The sequence below is a fragment of the Hyperolius riggenbachi genome, chromosome 2, assembly GCF_040937935.1.
Source record: "Hyperolius riggenbachi isolate aHypRig1 chromosome 2, aHypRig1.pri, whole genome shotgun sequence".
Classification (NCBI taxonomy): Eukaryota; Metazoa; Chordata; class Amphibia; order Anura; family Hyperoliidae; genus Hyperolius; species Hyperolius riggenbachi.
The window spans coordinates 292,555,786-292,577,871 of NC_090647.1; the positions used below are offsets into that span (position 1 = coordinate 292,555,786).

General features: G+C 44.2%; 1 protein-coding gene across 1 annotated transcript; it reads left to right on the forward strand.

The window, feature by feature from the left end:
* The first annotated feature begins 304 nt into the window (after positions 1 to 304).
* Positions 305 to 20,525, forward strand: LOC137546449 (gap junction beta-5 protein-like). The gene is made up of 2 exons (XM_068268940.1): positions 305 to 501; positions 16,497 to 20,525. Exon 2 carries the CDS (start codon positions 16,504 to 16,506, stop codon positions 17,296 to 17,298), a length of 795 nt encoding a protein of 264 aa, XP_068125041.1. The 5' UTR covers positions 305 to 501; positions 16,497 to 16,503; the 3' UTR covers positions 17,299 to 20,525.
* The last annotated feature ends 1,561 nt before the right edge of the window (positions 20,526 to 22,086 follow it).

Below are 22,086 nucleotides of genomic sequence, written 5' to 3' on the forward strand. Positions count from 1 at the left end.
CCTTTGTTATATTCTAAGCTGACTAATCTTTTAGTAGTCAAATTCTATTGTGTTTGTTACAAAAAAGGGAGGACACTTCTGAGAAACTTACAATACAGCTTACGTCTCAGATTCCCCACGACAAAAAGAAACCCAATAAAAGCCCATGCTATTGCTTATTGTCTGCAGTAGGGGTGTTAAAACATCTGCTTATCTTTATTCTCTAGTTTGCGTAGTTGTGCTTGATGTTGCTCTTCATAGGGTTAACTCTCAAATGGAATTTGTGTACACACCTTTACCTGCCCACTTCCCACAGACTGGCTGCAGCTAAGACTGATCTTGTTTCCTGCAAGCATGTTGGGAGAGAACTGAAGTAACCGGAGACACTCCCTGGGAACTGGTTTTCTTTTTATCATGGTTTCAAAGCAGGGAAAGAAAAAACAAAAACCTTTATATCGAAATACAAAAATGACACTGTTGTGCCGATGAACAGCTTTCAAGACGTCCAACAAAAAGCTGAAGGTAAGTTTCTGATTCACTCATTTCTTCATTAATAGGGCACTAAATTACAGTTACGGTCTTACGGACACCAGACTTCAGCAGCTGTTGAAAGTGGTATATAAAATTTCATTCCATGTGTAGTATGTGGCATTGGTAATGTGAAAGACGTTCTATAGAAGGCAGTTTCTCAATGCAGCTTTGTATTTAAACACACGTTCATGTATGATTAACTGTACTCTGAGTACAGAGGACTGACATCGTCAAGCTTCTGGTATGCAGCATACTCCATGCACCGAGAGTTTATAAGCAAACCAAAGACACTTTAATTTTTGTTTGAAAACATTCTTGTTTACCACGATCTATGCTTAACTTACAGCAAATAGACCTGCAGAGACAGTGTATGAAATGAAGCATTTTATGAAGTAAACTGGTGACTTTTATACAACATGAATTAGTAAGCAGATGTATTACACTTATAGCTAGACATATTAGTGTAGTTGCAAGGTACAGACATGGACACGCTTGTTATTCCCCTGAGACATCTGAGGAATGGTGTTAGGCCGAAACCTTGTGTCAGCCATGATTTGTGGTTGAGCTCCTGTTTATGTTCTTTGTCTGCTATGAGCTGAGTTGGTGTTGGACCATCAGCTCCCTACAGAAGTGAAGGGTGGCATGCAGAACTCTTGTTGTTTTGGGCATGTTTGTTTGACCCCCTCCCCATTCCCCAATACACAAACCACCATCACAAAATAAGTACCCACAATAATAATTAATTGCAGTATTTGTATAGCGCCTTTCTCCTGTCTGAGTCAAAGCGCTTGCGAGGCAGCCACTATAGCGCACTCAGTAGGCACTAGCAGTGTTAAGGAGACTTGCCCAAGAAACTCCTTACTGAATAGGTGCTGGCTTACTGAACAGGCAGAGCCAAGATTTGAACCCAGGTCTCCGGTGTCAGAGGCAGAGCCCTTAACCATTACACTATCCAGTCACTGCTGAAATAAGACAAGTGCCATTCAACACTGTTTAGTCTGTATTTGACTAAAATAAGATCTTGCTTTACAGTTTTGATTCAACAGAATAGCAATAACACAAATTAAATTGCATGGACAAAAAATGGTGGTAGTCTTAAAGAGGAACTCCAGTGAAAATAATGTAATAAAAAAGTGCTTCATTTGTACAATAATTATGTATAAATGATTTAGTCAGTGTTTGCCCATTGTAAAATCTTTTAAATCCCTGATTTACATTCTGACATTTATTACATGGTGACATTTTTACTGTTGGCAGGTGATGTAGCTGCTGCATGCTTTTTTGGCAGTTGGAAACAGCTGTAAACAGCTATTTCCCACAATGCAACAATGTTCACAGACAGGAAACTGCCAAGAGTACGTACTTTTCTTGTTTCTTGTGGGAGAGTTTTCACCACAATATCAGCCATACAATGCCCCCTGATGGTCTGTTTGTGAAAAGGAATAGATTTCTCATGTGAAAGGGGGTATCAGCTACTGATTGGGATAAAGTTCAATTCTTGGTCGGAGTTTCTCTTTAATCTAATATTTTGTTGGATAACCTACAGAGGCAACTACGGCAAACACGCAATGCCTGTAGCTTCCACTGAAACGTCTGCCTCATGAACAAGTAATTTGGCCCAATCTTCCTCAGTAAACCAGTCCAGCTGTGTCAAGTATAAGGGTGCCTTTTCCAGGCTGCATGCATAGCCGGCCTTTGACCTATGCAACCAGAGAGGTCGCTCAGGGCTCCGGCTTCCAAGGGGGCGCCTATAGCTGGTTACCTATACTGAGGGCACCTACACCTGATTTCCTATACTGGGGGCACCTATAGCTGGCTACCTATGGGGGCGATAGAGACCTTCAACTCACTTCCTATACTGGGGGCACCTATGCTTGGCAACTTATATTGAGGGCACCTACACATGAGATCCTATACGGGAGGCACCTATACCTGGCTACTTACCTATATTGAGTCTGAGGGTGTTTTTTTTTTTTGGGGGGGGGGGGGGCGCACTGCGGCTATAACGTGTGGTGAAAATTGTTGGTGCTTTGCTATCATTCTAAATGGGGGGGGGGGGTAACTGTCCCACTGATTGTTTTTATTAATATTCCTGAAAAGTTCTAGCCTTCATTTTTAAGTATATTCAGGATAATGCACTCTTTCCATCCATTTGTGGCTATTAATAGTATTTTTTCTATTATACATATGTGACGTGTCACAGAGATCTGAGCATTTGGCGTGATGTGTCACGACATCAAAAAGGTTGGGAACCACTGTCCTAGGAGGTAACTCAGGAGAAAAGGTGGATTGCATATGGGCCTGTGTGTCTGTGTGTGAGTGCGTGTGTGTGCGCGTATGGGGCGCGAAGGGGGGCACAAAACTCAGGTTTCGCTCAGGGCGCTGTGAAACCTAAGGCCGGCCCTGGCTGCATGTTTCAGTTTTTTCCATAAATATTAGCCAGATTAGAGATCAGAGCTAATGGAGGACCACTTCAGAATTGTTTTGTTCTTAGCCATTCTTTATTGCTTTTAGCTTTGTGTTTTTCATCTTAACCTTGTTGGGGATCCATGACCTGGGCTTCAGATAGCGCTTCCTCACATTGGATTGGCAGTTCATTTTTCTCCAACACCATTTTCAACCTTTGCCACAGGAATATCAAGCTGCTTGGAGATGGTCTTATAGCCTTTTCCTTTTATATGTTTGGCTATAATTCACAATCGTATCGCCTCAAACATCTATGTGTTTGATTTCTCTGGTCCTGGGCATACAATGTGGCATATTCACTAAATATCAGCAAAATTGCCATGTGCAGGCAGCTTACAGTAATTTTTTCACTTCTTATAATGGCAGTTATTTGGTGTGCATTGCATAATAAGTGCAATATGCATTACCTAGGTGATGCCCCCTTTGCTAGTGTAATGTATGTTAGGCTACTTGTTTAGCGTGTATTAAAGTAGCTACACTCACGATACCAAGCCAAGGCAGTTTTCGCTAATAGTACAATGTGCATTACCTAACTGGTAGAAGTAACAGTAAAGTTGTTATGCACTGCCTGCAATTAGCAAAAACAAGAAATACTTTGGCCCATATACAATTACATTTATCTCCTGAGTTTTATCCTAGGAGATACTTTTTCATCTTCTCTTTAATTGAACAAATGCCAAAAACTAGATTAAAATGTACAATCAAAATTATAGATAATTTTCTTGTTTGTTGGTGGTTTGAATGGCATTTCATTGACAAGGTATGAACATAGGAGAAAACTCAGGATAAAAAGTTAATTGCATATGGGCCTTTTATCTTTTTCATACTTGCTTTGCTTGACTTGCTTTGCTTAATTTGCTTTGCTTGACTCAGTGACGTCTTAATTGCTTGCAGGTATCCATGGGAGAGCTGTTTTTCATTTAATCACTTTTCACCAAAAATAAATCACTTTTTCCACCAGCCGTAATGGTATAAACAAATTTGACCACATCTGCACATCTGTGGAAAATGTATTGAAACATATTTAAAAAATTGGAAGGGCACTGGGTAGATACAAAATTCATATAGCTTCACAAAGTGAGAGATGGAGGAGCTGAAAAAAATTATAATAAAAATTAGAGAATATGACCAGGCCAGCAGATAAGGGAGGGTCTTTGGTTATGTTGGTTACAAAGGGCTTGATGCACTAAAGCCAGGTAGTGTAACACAAGTAGCATGATGGGGTTGATTCACTAAACTGGGCTATGACAAATAGCACACCTTATCAGAGATAGCACGCCTTATGAAAGATAACCTGCTTTATCAAAGTTTACACACCTTATCAGAGTAGCATAGTGAGCACTACAAACGTATGCCTACTAACTGGCAATGGCACTCATCCTGCCCTTAGCCCCTGCGGGTTCGTAGCGCTCGCTATACTACTCTGATAAGGTGTGTTAACTGTGATAAGGCGTGTTATCTTTGATAAGGCGTGCTATATGGCCCCTTTTACACTTAATCAGTTGCTTTCACTTATAACTGAAAGAAAACTGATTTTCAAAGTAATGTCCATGGTTTCCTATGGCACCTTTCACACCTAACGCGTTTTAACTGAAATCTTTTTCACAACGCACTGCTATGGAAAAAACGCGTACTAACGCGTACCAACGAGTACTAACGCACACTAACGCACACCAACTGATTAAAGTGTAAATGGCCCCTATCTCTAATAAGGCATGCTATCTCTGATAAGGCCTGCTATTTGTCACAGCATGGTTTAGTGAATCAACCCAGATGTGTGTTACCAAAAGCAATGCTCACGTTACCCATGTACTCTTGGTTGCTTTGATTGAGCAACACACAGTGCTTTGCGGACATAAGTACTGGTAACATTTCAGAGCGTTATTTGCGCATGGCAATATTACCAGTGTTTAGTGCATCAATCCCTGAGTATTACATGGAAAGATATAGCAACATGAGAAAAAACATCCAATCACACAAGTACTATATATGGTACCCAAAGTACACAGCGATTAAATGAATCTACTGAGCCACCACAGCAAGTATAGATTCAGTGTATATGCCTTTTGCACATTTTTGGGGTGAAAACTTGCAACTAATATAATACACATTAAATTTCTATTTAAGGGATACTGTCATGTTCCTAGAATAGTTGGCAGGGTCGGAACAGTTGAATGGAGATGATCTGCTGGTAACTATGGATGTTAAGAATAGTGATGTCGCGAACATGAAATTTTCAGTACGTGAAGTTGAATTTGACGCAAACGGGCGAACTGCGCGAACCGCTATAGATTTCAATGGGCAGGTAAATTCTAAAACCTAGAGGGACTGTTTCTGGCCACAAGAAAAAAAAATGGAAATGTTGTTTAAAGAGGCCTAACACCTGGACCATGGAATGCCGTAAGGGAATCTATGGCAAAAGTCCCACAAAAATTACGTAGTACACCCAGAGTCCTGTTTTACCCTCTGAAGGGCAGAAATCAAATTGCATTCCTAAATTTGTGGAATAAAGTGCTTTAAACGTCCGGCATGTGTACACATTGATCAGGCAGAGTAAGGGTTAGGCCCGGTTGACTGACCGATGAAACGCCCCATTTACGGCACTGCAAACAACTGCAAAGAGTTTTAGTGATAATGTCAGGTGAGCAAATTATTGTTTTTACTAGTTGACACCTCCAGGACATAAATGTTAGTCCTCTCAGCGATAATCTTTGTGCAGTGGTGATGGTCACCTTGCTTGTGCACACATTCGTGGGAGTGCAGGGGATCGTGGTTTTACAGCCCATATGATCGGGTTGAGGTAGTTCAATGATGTTGGGGAGTGCCCATATCAGAGGAGGATAAGGATGTTGCGGCAAGGTTCTTAGTAGAAGCGGTAGAAGATGGGGTGTGCTGCTAGGTAAGTCAGTCAACTACTTCTGTGGCATTTCGTGAGTTCAAGGTACGTTGCCTCTGAACACTGGGCAATATGCTAGTGCCACAGAAAAACACAGCAGCAAAACCCCTGCGGTGTGGCCTGCCCTTCCCCATCATTTTTTTATTTTTTTTTACAATATCAAAATAAAAACTCTGCCAGGGAGGAACTGATTGTCACTTCATGCATGTCAGGTGACAGGTTTATGCAATGTGCAACAATCACCTCAAAATATAGGTCTTGTCAGCAAGGCCTTATGCAGGGCATAGTGGATGTTAGGTGCTAGTAGTGATGGTGAAGGATTATTGGGTTATCTAGTCAGTGCACTACTAGGACCAGCAGCAGGGGAGGACTGGCCAGGGGGGAAATTTCCCCCCAGGCTGCCTCTCATTTAATGATTTAGGGCTGGTGCAGGCAGGGCCGGCCCGCCCATGAGGCGGGGTGAAACGTTTGCCTCAGGCGGCGCTTCTGAGGGGGCGGCACCCGCCCGTCCGTGGGTGTGGAGTGCCGCCCGAGCTGGAGGGAATAGCGGGCAGGAAGGGGGTATTGGGCCTAGCGGCGGGGAGGGGGGTCGGACCCCCCCCTCCCTCGCCTGGGTCCCCCGTCCTCCGCTCCCCTCCAGCTTGTTATGCGCGCTGGCTGGCTGGCTGCGGCTGTAAGAGGCAATGGGCGGGGATCACTCACCTCTTCCTCGTTCCAACGTGCGCTCCACTGACGTCACTTCCTGCGGCGTAGCAGGAAGTGACGTCAGTGGAGCGCAGGCTGAACGAGGAAGAGGTGAGTGATCCCCGCCCGTTGCCTCTTACAGCTGCAGCCAGCCAGCCAGCGTGCATAACAAGCTGGAGGGGAGCGGAGGACGGGGGACCCAGGCGAGGGAGGGGGGGGTCCGACCCCCCTCCCCGCCGCTAGCCCCAATACCCCCTTCCTGCCCGCTATCCCCTCCAGCTCGGGCGGCCCCCCCACACCCACGGGGGGGGGGGGGGGGGGGGGCGCAGCGGCGATTTCTTCAAAGTTTGCCTCAGGCGGCAAATGGTCTAGGGCCGGGCCTGGGTGCAGGGCCTGCTGCATTCAGGTTTTTTTATAAGGCAATGTGAACCACTAGGCTGGCTTAGGGAAATAAAAGCACAATTACAGAGCAATTAGAGCTCAGGCAAGCTGGTAAATGTACACAGTACGATGCAGAGCAGAGGCCTGCCTGCAGGGTCCGTAAAAAAAAAAAAAATCATCTGTCTGCTCTCTCACAATCATAGCTCCCAACTGTCCCTCTTTTAAAGGAACAGTTCCTCTTTGGACATAAGTGTGTGTGAGGAAGTGGCGGGGAGCCTTGGGGAATTACGGTGGCCATACATCTGTTGACTTGGCGATCAACCAACTGTTTAGATAATTACTATCAAATTGAATGAAAATTGGTGCTGCCACAAGCATGCCCAATCGACGATTTGACTGATTTCAGGTGGAAATTGGTCAAATCTGAGATTCTGGAAAACTCAGGGCGATGTGGTTGCATCATCCCTCCAAATGTATTATGTGACCCCCGGTGCCTGTGCAGTTATACTTTTACCTGTCCCGCTGTCCTGCAAGTGTCCTTAATGTATTTTCTCAATGGCGCCCCACGTGACTACTGGCATATAGCATGTGGGGTGCGTGTGTGACGTCATTTGGGCTAAGGCTGCCATGAAAAGGGGCCTCTAGTTTGTGTTTTCCCCCCAGGCCGAAAGGTCCCAGTCCTCCCCTGACCAGCAGACCTGTCTCCAACAGCTAACTTGTGCACTGGACACACAGAACAGCAATACAATAGCAAGAAAATCAATGTACCAGCCCTAAGAAGGGCTATTAGCTGTTCAGGGCACTGTGAAAGCAGCAAGAATACGCACTGAGGACACAGAACACAGGCCTAACTAATGCTATCCCTGTTAGCAGCACACTCTCCCGGATTTCCCTAGCACAGAAGCCAAACACAGACTGCAAAATGTCTGCTGTGCTGTCTTTCTGATAGGTGTATGTGTGTGTGTGTGTGTAGGGGGGGTCCTGACTCCTGGTGGGAGGCATAGCTGATTGGCTGCCATGTGTCTGCTGACTCAGGGGTAGGGGTCAATTTTTGGCTCCATTATAATGTGTAGGGTGTGGGTCGAACACACCATGGGCTTGATTCACAAAGCGGTGCTAACCTACTTAGCACGTCTAAAGTCTTAAGGCACGCTAACCAGGGTGCTAAGTACGTTAGCACCGGTTTTCTCAATTGAGAAATCCGGTGCTAACCTACTTAGCACCCTGGTTAGCACGTCTAAAGACTTTAGACGTGCTAAGTAGGTTAGCACTGCTTTGTGAATCAAGCCCCATATGTTCACGAACAGACACGAATACGAACAGCCAGTATTCGCTAGGAACTGTCTGCCGGCGAACAGTTCGGACAATCTATAGCTGCGAACATCTACATCATCCATCCCTTGTGACAGACATGTAGAAGAAGCATTTGACTATTTCATGATGACTTACAGGCACTGAGGTGCTTTGACAACAAACATTAAAAAAGGCACCTGCATAAAAGGGGGTGCAGGGGATTGCCTCTAGTAGAATATCGCTAAAATTAGCGATATTCTACTGCTGGATTCCAATAGTAAAATAACAGTAATATTTGCTGATATTTTACTATGGCTAAACCTAACCCTACTCTCACACAGAACCCTTCCTCTACCGATGCTTAAACCTAAGATCCCCCCTGGTGGTGCCTAACCCTAAGACCACCCCCCCGGGTTGTGCCTAACCCTACCCCTCCCCCCCAGTGGTGCCTTACCTTATTCTCCTTAAACCTTAACCCCTTCCTGTCATAATATGCAGCAAAGAAGGTCAATTTTGGTGCCCACTTAGCAGCAAACAAGGTCAATTTTGCCACATGGAGGCATTGCATAGCGGGTGCCAAAATTGACCTTGTATGACGCTAATCACGTGCCTCTGTGTGCCTAAATTTCCATTCTAATTGCAGCTTTTATAATTTGTGCCTATGGCAGCGCCGTCTTTTCCAAAAGAGCTCAGTTTTGACATTTATTAATATTGGGCTCAAGCAAAACGAATTCTATTTCTATATCGTAGTAGTGGCGGCACCAGCTTCAAAGTCTTGCCTAATGTCTACTGGTGCAAAGTGGTAGACCAGGTAAATAATCTCTTGAACATTATATCTTGAAAATATTGATCATTTGCTTGATGTATCACAAATTGTGTAGTGTATGCCTAGCAGTAGAAAAAAATGTTGTGAAGCGTGAAGGCGAGTGAGGGAAATTTCACATACCTTACTTTCCTTTTACAATTTTTTGACAAATGTATTTTATAGGTGGTTTTTAGGGATGCTTATTCAGATTCAGCAAAATTGAAAATTTTTGCATCTCCGATTGGAAATCAACATGTGCAATTTGGTAAAGCGGAAAACAGAAATTGAAATTCAGTGGAAATCCGATTTACAACAACTTAGTAATTTTAGCCCAATCACAGAACTCGGAAGCAATGGACCAATCTATTTCTGCAAGAATTGGATCACCGCGGTAATTTTAGACCAATCACAAGACAAGTTTTTCCATTTTTACAATTCCGCTTTTCAGATCTCTGTTTTTCAGATTTCCGTTTTCACGATTTTTTTTCTTCATTTTTTTGCATTCTCTAATGCAAGAAATGACTGACAAAATACTCCTTGGAAATTGGAAAAATCAGAAATCAGAAAAACGGAAAATTGGACAGTGGAAATTGGCATTTTTCACGAAATTGGAAATGCGCACTTCTGACTATCCCTAGTAGTTTACAACCAGTACCCACACATGTTACATAGCTTACTAGTGCAGAAATAAATCATGCTCAGGTATCTATTTTGCAGATCAAAAAATGCTGACCATGTGGCTTCTGTGCCTTTTTTCAAAAGCCTTTTTGATCAGCTCACTGAGAGTGTCTGCGCATAGGTGCAAAATGGGTGGGACACCCTCCCTGACCTTCAGTCCCCCCCCCCCCCCCCCGGCCGTCCCTGCTGCCTATCATGTGAAAGGCCGTGTGCCAGCAGCCAGCGTCAGACCTCCGATCAGCCAGCAACCAGTGAACAGCGGGCGCTAGGACCTCGCGGACACCGCACTGATATGCAGAAGTGATATCACTTCCGCATATGCAGTATGGTGTCCACAGGGGTACCATGCACCTGCTTTACACTGGTCGCCAGCTGCTCAGAGGTCTGACGCTGGGTGCTGGCACTCTGCCCATTACATGATAGGCAGCGGGGATGGCCAGAAGGGGTGACTGATGGTGAGTGGGGATCCCTGTAACTATGTAAAACTGGGGGGAACTTTAACTAGGGGGGGTGAGGGCTCCCTGTAACTACCTAAAACTGGGTGGCACCAGTGTCGGAGGCGCTCACAATCTTATCCCTACCATAGTCCTAGTGTAATGTCCCACCATCGATGAGGTCATGTAAATTTGGCTCCACTCATGACCACACCCACATCCTGGTCCATGGCTATGCCCATTTTCTGGCAATTCCCCCCATTCTTCGGCGTGTTCAAATATACATGTAATTTCAGTAAAGCAAGTGAGCAAAAGGTACAGTGATTACTTGACCTGCTTTCCAGAGACTGCTGTACAAAAGCTGCAGTTTGGTGTCAGAGAACATGCCATGTCAGCAGTACTTTTTAGACAACAATTACAGGATGTATGTAATAATATCCTATTAAATTTCAGACTGTCAATACAGAAAGCTGTACAGACTAAATTATGTGACTGGAGATACTGTTTGCATTCAGAGGTGTATCTGGGTAATATGGTGTTTATAGCAAACACTGAAATTGTGCCCTCTCCCCTCGCTGGTCAGAGCCCCTTTGCCCTGTAAAAACAGCATTCTTTCTCGCGTACATTTGTTATCATTGTCTGCGGTTTATTGTCACCAGGGGTGCTCATCCGGATTCCGGATATCCGGGTAACCCGGATTCCGGATATCCGGGTAACCCGGATATCCGACCATTTTTACGCTATGCGAATCAGATTCCGGATTTCTCTAGAAATCCGGATAGCTATCTGCGGATATTTGGCCGCATAACGCGGATATCCGCGGATATCTGCAGATATCTGGATCCGAAATACTGTAACTAAGGTGATGACGTCCTGGAGCCAATCAGAGGGCTCCCAGGAGACGCCCTAGCAACCAATCACAGAGGGGAACCCTGGTCAACCCCACTAGACCTCATTGAGCCAATTAGAGGCCTAATTAGAGCCTAAGCCCTGGCACCCAATCACAGAAAGGAATACTGGCCAGCACCCCTGTATAATAAGGAGGGCTGCCATGATGAGACATTTCATCTTATGGTGGCCATACACTGGTCGATTTGCCAAAAGATTCGACCAAAAGATAGATCCCTCTCTGATCGAATCTGATCAGAGAGGGATCGTATGGCCACCTTTACTGCAAACAGATTGTGAATCGATTTCAGCCTGAAACAGGTCACAATCTGTGGAGCTGCCGCTGCTGCCGCCCCCTCCCCCCCCCCCCCTGCATACATTACCTGCTTCGCCGGCGCGAGTCCCCTGGTCCCGGCATCTTCTCCGCATCGGCTCCCGGCTGGCATCCGCGTATAACTTTCTGTCACTCCAGTGACACAGGAAGTTATGCCGGATGCCGGGATGTGGAAGCTGATGCGGAGAAGATGCCGGGACCAGGCGGAAAAGACATCGGTGGACCAGGGGACTTGCGGCGGCAGAGAAGGTAATGTATACCCGCTGTATTGCGTCGGTCGTCGGGCATTTGAAGGCCGCAATCGACGCACTCCCGACCCGCCGGCGACCGATAAAAATCTTCCGCACGGATGGATCCACGGGAGTCGACGGGAACGATGGATTTCGGACGGAAATCCATCGTTCTGTCAGCGGTGTGCGCAGCGATTTCACGGCCGTTTTGATCACTGTGATCGAAACGGCCGTATTTCGGCGGGAAAATCGTTAGGTGTATGGGCCCCTTTAGCTTGCTGAATGCTCACTGAGAGACATGCTTGAGTGCTGGTGGCCTACCAAGGGCTGTACACAGTTATAAACCTAAAGCTGTTCAGTGATTAACCCCTTCACTACTATCACTACAATAGTATTGTTAAATCTTTAATTAGCTTGATTGATGTCATACTGTGACAGTCAGAGTGTGCTGCAGGCAGCTGCTATGTGTCTGTGTGTGTGCTTTGCACAGACCAGGCCAGCTGCTGCCTGCTGGCCAGCTATTAGCCTTAAGGTCCGTACACACGCCGGACTGGAGGCAACGACGGGTCCGTCGTCACCTCCCGCTGGGTGGGCATTCCAGCGACAGTCCGGCATGTGTACAGTCTGTCGGCGGACTGAAACGGCTGCTTCTGAGTGATACGCCCGGCGGATCGCTCAGGCAGTGTGCTAGTAGTTGTTAGAGAAGTAGTACTGTGTTAGCTTTCTACAGAACTGCTGTGCTGTGAGCAGTGCCATTGTGACAGTTAGTGTTCACTAGTGTCTTCTCCTCTGCTATCTGACTGTCACTCGGCACTTGGCACGTGGCACTTGGCACGTGGCACGTGGCACTTGTCACGTGTCACGTGGCACTTGTCACTTGGCACGTGTCACGTGGCACTTGGCACGTGTCACGTGGCACTTGCCAAGTCTCATGTGGCACTTGCCACGTGTCACATGCCACGTGTCACATGCCACTTGGCAAGTGCCACATGGCACTTGCCAAGTATCATGTGGCACTTGCCACGTGTCACATGCCATTGGCAAGTGCCACGTGACACGTGCTAAGTGCCAATTGCCACGTGCCACGTCCGGCATGCTCCTGGCACACGTTACGCCTGCTGCTGCTGCATTGCCCTGCTCCTGCTGCCTGTGCAGCTCCCACTGCCAGGCCAGGGTGCCACAGGCCACTGATACCACCTATATTTAACCCAAAACACAATTGCTGTATAATTTTTTGGAGGTGTCTTGGCTGAAAACTGTCATGTCCCAGTTGTGCGGTTGGACTTTGGACACAAGGGGCCTGATTCACAAAGCGGGGCAAACTTTTTCGCGGACTTTTGCGCGCGCAATTTGCCGTGATCGCGCGAATCGTGGCAAATTGCGCGCGAAAAAGTCCGCGAAAAAGTTTGCACCGCTTTGTGAATCAGGCCCAATGTGAGCTGCACGACCGCTGTCTGGAACCCAGGCCTAATGTTAATTGACAGCCATTTTTTTTGGGGGGGGGGGGGGTTAAGTCCCCACATCATCAATTAGTGTCCCCCTTTAAAAAATAATGATGCTACATGCCTCATTTACCCTTAAAATGTTTTAAAATAAATTTAAAGGGCACTTCCGGTTTTTCTATCCGGATATCCGAATCCGGCCGGATACCCCGGATAATGCGTTCGGATATCTGCATGAACGCGGATATCTAAACGTTCGGATTCGGGATATCCGATCCGGATCCGAATATCTGGGTATTCGGATCCGGATCAATTCGGATTTTAAAAAGTGGTACCCGAGCACCCCTGATTGTCACAGGATATTGTTGGTTACTTTTTCAGAAATACCTAAATTATATTACAATTAAGTAGCCACGTGCCTCAAAATTAAAGAAACAAATAAATAGTCACGCGCTTCCAGATAAAATAATCAAATAGTTCCATGCCTAAAGATAAAAGAATCAAGTAGTCACATCCCTCCAGATAATGAATCAAGTAGTCACATGCCACCCAACAAAAATATTAAGTAGTACAATAGCAAGCATCCTGACTAGATAAAATAATGAGTAGTCACACACCTCCAGATAAAATATTTAAGCAGCCAGGTGCCTCAAGATAAACATATTAAACAGCCAGGTGTGTCAAGATAAAATAATCAAATAGCCAAGTACACCCTGTATACATAAATTAAGTAGCCATGCTCCCCAGATAACATAATTAAGTAACCATGTGCCCCATGTAGCAGTATACAGCTAAATCTACACGCAGCGATCCGGCGGCTCGATTAGCCGCCGGATCGCCTCTTCCGCGTCCCCGCTCGCCCGCGCATGCACCAGATTCAATACCCGCTCGTCCCCCGCCGCTTATCTTCCGCTCGATTCCCTGCCATTGTCCCCTCGTGGGGAACGAGCAGGGAGTCGTCGGCGGCGAGATCCGACCTGTCGGATCTTATCAATCGAGCCTCATTAGCGGCTCGATTGATAACACACATCAGAGATTGATAACACACATCGGAGCCTCATCTACGCGTGTAGATGAGGCTTTAGGTAGCCAAAAGTGCCCCTAGATATTAGGCATCTATATCTATACCCCAATTAGCAGTATTTAATTTTCCCGTCAGTCTCCCATTTAGCAGTATTAGGTAGACAAATGTACACCTCAAATAGTATTAGGTAGTTAAAAGTACCGCCAAAAGTATTAGGTACACGGGACCACCAATACCAATAGGTAGCCAGGTGTGATTCCCCCGGTATTATGTAGCCAGAGGTGTCCCCCAGAATAGGCAGAACCCCCATCAGTTTAAGTAGTGAGAGGTATCCGTAGTATAAGTACTCCACCCAGTTTAGGCAGTGAGATGTGTCCCCAGTGTAAATGCCCCCCCCCCGTTTAGGTAGGGAGGGACATGTGCCCCCAATGTAAGTAGCCTCCCCCCCCCCCCCCAGTTTAGGTAGTGACAGCTGCCTCCCCAGGTTAGATAGTAACAAGGATCCCCCAGTTTAGGTAGTGAATAGACACCCCCCCCCCCCCCCCCCCCTCCAAGTTTTGGTAGTGACAGATGCCTGCTCAGATTAGGTAGTAACATGGACCCCCCCCCAGTTTAGTTATTGACAGAGAGCCCCACCACCACACACACACACAAGTTTAGGTACTGACAGGGACAACCCCAGTTTAGGTATTGACATGTGTGCTACTGAAATGCAATAAGCTCTAGATCACAGTATCCTCCACCACTTCCATGATATCTGATATGCAAAACCTTTATTGAACGGACATAGCAGAAAACAACAATAACACCAATTAAAACAGACCTCTTTGTTGGAGCGCTCCCACACCTTCTTTCAACCTGATCTCACCACATACAACCACTCTCCTACACAGGTACCAGTTTGCACCTGCGTATTCCAGGGTCTTTCTTTTGTGGGTGACCAGAAAGCTATTAGGCGTTTGGTATACTTAATAAAGTCAGGTCACAGGTAGGAATATAAACTGGAGCCAACTCTACCATCTAGTAGGCTGTATTGTATCAGCATCGCGTATTTGGGGCTCTCTGGTAGTGGGGACCTCGTTGCCTTTAAGGGTCAAGCATATCTGGATGACGCCAACTGACAATTATCGGATACGAACATGTATTTGAAAAAAGGTAACCCCTTTGGAAGAATTGCTCAAGGGATTAATGATCTAGGTGATAATGCCCGGGAGGCTGTGTTCATCTCTCAGAAAGAATGGTAATTTTTGAAGGTGGAAAACCAGGGCGCCCGATAATCAGCGCTATTGGAGGCCTGACAGAAAAACTGGAAAAATGGCTTGATGAGAAATTGAAAGGGGCAGTCAGTATGCTTCCCTCCTATGTGCAGAATTCATGCATCCGTCTTTGTGCAGGATTCCAGAGATGTAATCCACCTTCTAGAGGGTATTCAAGTAGACCCAGGTGACATCCTGGTCAGCATCGATGTTGAAAGCTTATATACATCGATCCCACATGATGTTGGAATCAATGCTGTTGATTTTTTCTTGAATGATTTGTATCCCGCGATACCTGAACACAATCAGTTTGTGGGTAAGGCAAAGATAGACCCCGGAATACACACGAGATGGAAACCACTACCGGTGCATGAGAGTGGTTGTATGTGGTGAGACCAGGTTGAAAGTGGGAGTTGAAGTGCTCCGACACAGAGGCCTGTTTTATTTGGTTTCATTGTAGTTCTTGCTATGTTGATTCAATAAAGGTTTTTGCAGATCAGATATCACAGAAGTGCTGCTGTATACTGTGATTTAGAGCTCCATGCTGTGTCACAGTGTCAGACCTCCGAATACCTATGACTGAAGTGTGAAGAATAGCGATGACTGAAGTGTGAAGAGGGCACATGGTACCCCCTGTGGGCACAGCACTGGACATGTGGAAGTGATGTCACTCCCGCATGTACAGTGCTGTGTCTGTGGGGGGTGCCATGATGTGCCCTCTTCTCACTTAGCTGCTAATCGGAGGTCTGACATTGTGAAATAGAGACATCCAACAGGGAGACAGCGCATCAGCCAGGGAGGGGAGACAGGCAGCAGTGGCGGGCAGCATACGGGGAGGCAGCAGCGGTGGTAGCACAAGACAGGAGCAGGCATGGCACGCATAGCACGAGCCATGCCTGCACCCCTCAAGATGTGCCACTGTAATGCATTAAGCATCCACCCTTGCCATCAGCAGCCGGAAATTGCATCTTCGAAACCTGACAATCGTAAAGTAAGTTGGAGTAAATTATGTGGTGCTGGAACATTCACAAATGTTTCCATCCAGAGTCAGTCCATTTTGGTATGCATATCCACTCATAGCTGAATAAAGTTTTCTGCTTCAAATATTTTTATATAATGATGCAGAGACTGAGTGTATAATTTTATTAATGTAAATGTATTTCTTGTTTTCCTAGGTAAACAATGAACTGGGGTGTCTTTCAAGGTCTCCTGAGTGGAGCAAGCTATTTCTCCACAGCCTTTGGTCGCATTTGGCTGTCCGTAGTTTTTGTCTTTCGCTTGTTGGTTTATGTGGTGGCAGCTGAAAGAGTTTGGGGCGATGAACAAGGAGAATTTGACTGCAACACAAAACAACCAGGATGTACAAATGTCTGCTACGACCACTACTTTCCTGTGTCACACATTAGGCTCTGGGCACTTCAGCTCATCTTGGTCACCTGTCCTTCTCTTCTTGTTCTTATGCATGTAGCCTACAGGGAAGATCGAGAGAGAAAATTTAAGGAAAGACATGGAGAAAACTGTGGTCGTCTATATATAAGCACTGGAAAGAAGAGAGGAGGCTTATGGTGGACATACCTTATCAGTCTTATAGCTAAAGCTACAGTGGATGCAGTGTTTCTGTATGTCTTTCATCATATTTATCCTACCTATTCATTACCAAGAGTAGTAAAGTGTTCAATGACTCCATGTCCAAATATTGTGGACTGCTTTATATCAAGACCTTCTGAAAAAAATATTTTCACTTTGTTTATGGTCGCCACTACAATACTCTGTATTCTACTGAACCTGATTGAGATAGGATATTTAGTGGCAAAGCGATGCCGTGAGTGTCTGATTCAACCACGACATACTTCTGCAATTCAGTCTGATAATGTCATGGTATATCTTCAGAAACAACAGCAATTTCAAAATAATAACAAGATGAACGAAGAGATCGACCATCACAATTGTAATCTCGCTACCATGACTGAAATGTAATAAAAAATAATGTGAATTTGACCCAAACTAGTTCACCAGCTACAAATACCACAGTCTGAGCTAGCATCAAATACACCCTGGCAACAGCTTGTTACCTGCTCTATAAAGTGACAATGATAACTTTAATAGCACAATACATATTTCTGCAATTACAGAAATGTGAGAAAGACAAGCAAAGCAAAGTAATATACAGTAATTGTTGATGCAAAAGGATTTTCACCAGCTATGTTTATTCACTGCCTTTCATAGTGCCTTGAAAGAACCTCCCTCCATTTTTGCTACTTTCAGTGTGTTGAGTAAGGTGATTATAAAGCCTAATGCATGTAAGGTCACAAAACATTGTAATAGCTATGCACTTTATCTGAAATGTTATCATTCTCTCAGGACTTGTTGCAGTTTTACAGTGTAAAGGTATTGACATTTATCTTGATAAGAACAAAGGTCTCTGAGCTTTCAAATACCATAATGTAGCTTACCAAGGAAACTTGTTTTAATTGTGTTTTTGTTATTGCAGGCAATCCAAATATATGACTTCACAGCAAAACATCTTTTAAAAGTTCTAAAGTTTGCAGATGACACAACAGTAGTCACACTCATGCAATGGGAATAAACTTACTTCTAGATGCTGGATAATGTAATGGTTAAGGGCTCTGCCTCTGACACAAGCGACCTGGGTTTGAATCTCGGCTATTCCTGTTCAGTAAGCCTTTACCTATTCAGTATGGAGTCCTTGCGCTAAACTCCCTAACACTTCCACTGCCTACTAAGTGCACCCTTGTGGCTGAAACTCAAACATGATAAATGTTATTTATCATGTCGTGCTGTAATGGTGCGTATGGCATAAGTTTTGGTGCACCGGTTACAACTTAGAACTTATTGTTTTCAAGAAGAACATAATCTCTCAAACTATCCTCTTAATCATACAGTAATTGGATCTGTTGTTACCTAGGTAGAGACATTCAAACTTATTGGGTGCATAATTTTTTTGGACCTAAAATGTGAAGCCAACAATGTTTCCATCACCAAAAAGACTCAGCAGAGAGGGCATCATGTGAGGCAGCTAAAAAAATCCCTCCTACCTCTAGTGGGAACACGCCCAATGATGATAAAATACTTAAAAGGTAATAGACATTAAAAAAATGTAAAGAAGAGAATAATCATGCAGACACAGACTTTATTAAATTACAAAATGTTTTTTTGAGTTACACTTGCTTCATTATATGTGTGCATAGTCTGATAAGGGCTGTATTATTTTATCATCATCAATCCTACTGGTGGTCAGGTCAACAGTTACTTCTCTCAGAGCTGGGACAAGGTCCTCAAGCACCCAAGGCTGAGACACCAACGTGCGCCCCCTCCATCCCTCCCACCCCAGCCATCACACACTGATTGCTATTAGACAAAGAGGTGCCCCAGGGTCCCCAACACCTTAATCTCTAGTTATCTGGCTTGCAGTCACTGCCATGTATCCCCTTTTCTTATTTCTCTCTGCTTCAAACACAATAGGGGAATGATAGCTGAGTGAGTTGTGTGCCCCCTCCTATGCTGCACCCTAAGGCTGGAGCCCCTCCCGCCTCTGACTCGGCGCGGCGCTGCCTTCTCCAAATGAATTCCCTGGGGAAAAGCACACAGGGATATACCAAAAAATAGTGACCATTTTCTAGAGAGAATCCCAAAAACTTCTTTAAGACTTCCTAATAATTGCCTACCCTGGAGATGACCTCAACCATTAATGATGAATCGTTTAAGCCCTCTATTGCTGACAGTAATGCTGCAGCTACTGGAATACAGAGCAGTGCAATACGGCTCTGTGCATTTTGAATAATGAACCATTTACACACTATTTGTAAAGGCCAGTTCACACTAGAGCGGATGCAAAACTAGACGGTTGTGTTCAGTCCGCTTTGCATCCGCTTGCAAAAATGTCACCATTCATTCAAGTGGAGAAAGGTCCTATTTTAAACATTAGGATCTGCTTCCTGCGCTAAGTGGAGCTTAAAAAATGTCCAAAAAGGGTACTTTTTTTAAGCACATGTGACCTGGCCATCAACCATTGTTATACTATCTGATTATTATATTAGTATTACGCAAATCCTTAACCAAATTCTTTAGAAGTTTTTTTGACCAGTAAAATCCAATTCAGATAAGATAACTTTTTATTAATTCTTATTTACATTATGTTAGTTAGAGTTATGTCTCCCTCATCTACAACTCAAAACAATTTTTTAGATAGAGGACAAATAAAAGTGAGACTCCATAAGGTTTGATCTGCCATATGTATCCCAGTTTCTTCACTTCCTTTATCAGTGGCTCTAATTAAGAAAGACAGAACATCTGTCAGTTTGTTGAATTGAAACACAAAAGTTTGCTTTCTTAAAACAGAAAGAATTTGCAATAATTCAGGTTGGAGTGACCTTGAGATGTCTCCCAGGGCATCACTGCTGAATATATGCAAATTAACCATTGTACCCTTAGAAGCTAATCACACCTCCAGAACCGCTGGAATGCAATGATGTGTCAGCTTGTTAATTTGTGCAGAGCCATTCCCTTTATGTTGGGTTATCGGATAAAAAAGAGAGGCAAACTCTCCCAATCTAATTGCTCCCCCTCAATATAATTTTTTTTATAATGGAAAATTGCAAATATTGCAGAAATTAAAGTATTATATAATTATGTATCTATGGAACTTTTTTATAGCGTATGAAAATGTTTGTAATTAAAGTTATTTCTATAACGTAAGTTGTGCCGGAATCTAATTTTCTATATTTTATAATCATTTTTACCCTTCAGTTATGAATAACCAATGTATTATACAACTCTGGACAATAAATTAGTAAGGGATACAGATAAAAAAAATGGGATATATCACAAAAGCATAACATAGGAGAGTAAGAGAACTTTGACCCAAAAGTAGTACAATGCAAGGCCTGGGACCAGTGTAATGTTGGCGTGTGTGATGTCACACACAGAGCCTGCAGTAGACACAGACAGGTAAAGTATACTGCACTGGGCACCGGGGGGGGGCACACAACAGTATGTATGTATGGTGTATGAGCAGGCAACAGATCTCTCTCTGATCAGATTAGTTTTCAGAGAGTTCTGTCTCTTGGTTGATCTGCCCATACATCTTCTGATGTTTGGGCACTTTTACAACTCTGTCAAGATCAGTTGGAGAGAGTTGAGAACTTAGGGCCATATGAAATTCACTTTTTCACCTGACTTTTCTCCTAGGAGATAATTTTTCATCTTTAATTTAGAATACATTTTCAGCAATTTGCAAAGGAAAAAGTACCACAAAGTAGGAGAAGAAGTACTATCAAAATTATTTTGAGCATTTTTTTGCTTGCTGGGGGTTTAAAACGCATTTTATTGACAAGTTTCAAAATATCACCTAGGAGAAAACTCAGGTGAAAAACTGAATTGCATATGGCCCTTAGTGAGAAGACCTGAAAGTAACATTCTGCAGTAATCTAGGTGAGGGATAATGATGAGGGCATTTCACAAAGACTTTCCATCTCTCACAAGTTGGGAAGGGGCACATTATGGAGATACTGTTGAGAGGAAAACAACAGAACTTGGAGATGTGCTAATTTGAGTTGTGGGCATTTTCAAAGCAGCCAGCATGTAAATGATGACCTTACCATTAACAGATAAACAGATGATATAAGGGAGTAGAATGAAGTACATAGGAGAAACAAAGTAAGTACAGTAAGCTCATTTTCATGTTCCTTGAGGATCACATTAAACTCCAGGCCACCTCTGTTTCATCTCAAAACACAATTTGGCAGCTTTTACCTTTCAAATCACTGGTGTGCAAGTGGTACTTATGAAACCATTCAGAATGAATCTCCTGTGTAGCTGAGTGTATTATAATAAAATGTTTGCTGCAGATATCACTTCATACTTTTTTCTGGTTGAACTTGATAGACAAATGTCTTTTTTTCAAGAAACCAACTATGTAACATCAGCTAACACATTGTATACAACCTCATCATGTAGAGAATAACACCTGACTTGGTCATGCATAGAAGATTAACAAGCAAAACAGTTTAGATCTGCAGAGGAATCAGAGCACTACGAAGGACCTTGGTATGGGCCCCCAAAGTTTAGCACTAATGGTGCCACTGCCAAGAGCTGAGGAAAATATGGTATATCCGCAATAGCTAATTGAGGAGGGTTAGAACAAACTTCACATGTATTGCTCTTAGAACTTAAAGAGAATCTGTATTGTTAAAATCGCACAAAAGTAAACATACCAGTGTGTTAGGGGACATCTCCTATTACCCTCTGACACAATTTTGCCGCTCCTCACCGCATTAAAAGTGGTTAAAAACAGTTTTAAAAAGTTTGTTTATAAACAAACAAAATGGCCACCAAAACAGGAAGTAGGTTGATGTACAGTATGTCCACACATAGAAAATACATCCATACACAAGCAGGCTGTATACAGCCTTCCTTTTGAATCTCAAGAGATCATTTGTGTGTTTCTTTCCCCCAGTTCTCAAGCACTGAAGTTTCAGGCTGCTTGTTTCTTCCTGCAAACAGCTTTGCCCTTGTCTGTAATTCTTCAGTATGTGAAAGCCCAGCCAGCTCAGAGGACGATTTATCCAGCTTGTAAAAGATAAGTGAGAAGAGAGAAGCTGCCCTAAATAAATAATACACAGGCAGTGTGCATAGAGGGGCCTGGAAGGGGGAGTTCATAGCAGAACCACAACACTGAAGAACTTGGCAGCCTTCCAGACACAGGCCGACAAGTCTGACAGGGGAAAGATACATTGATTTATTACA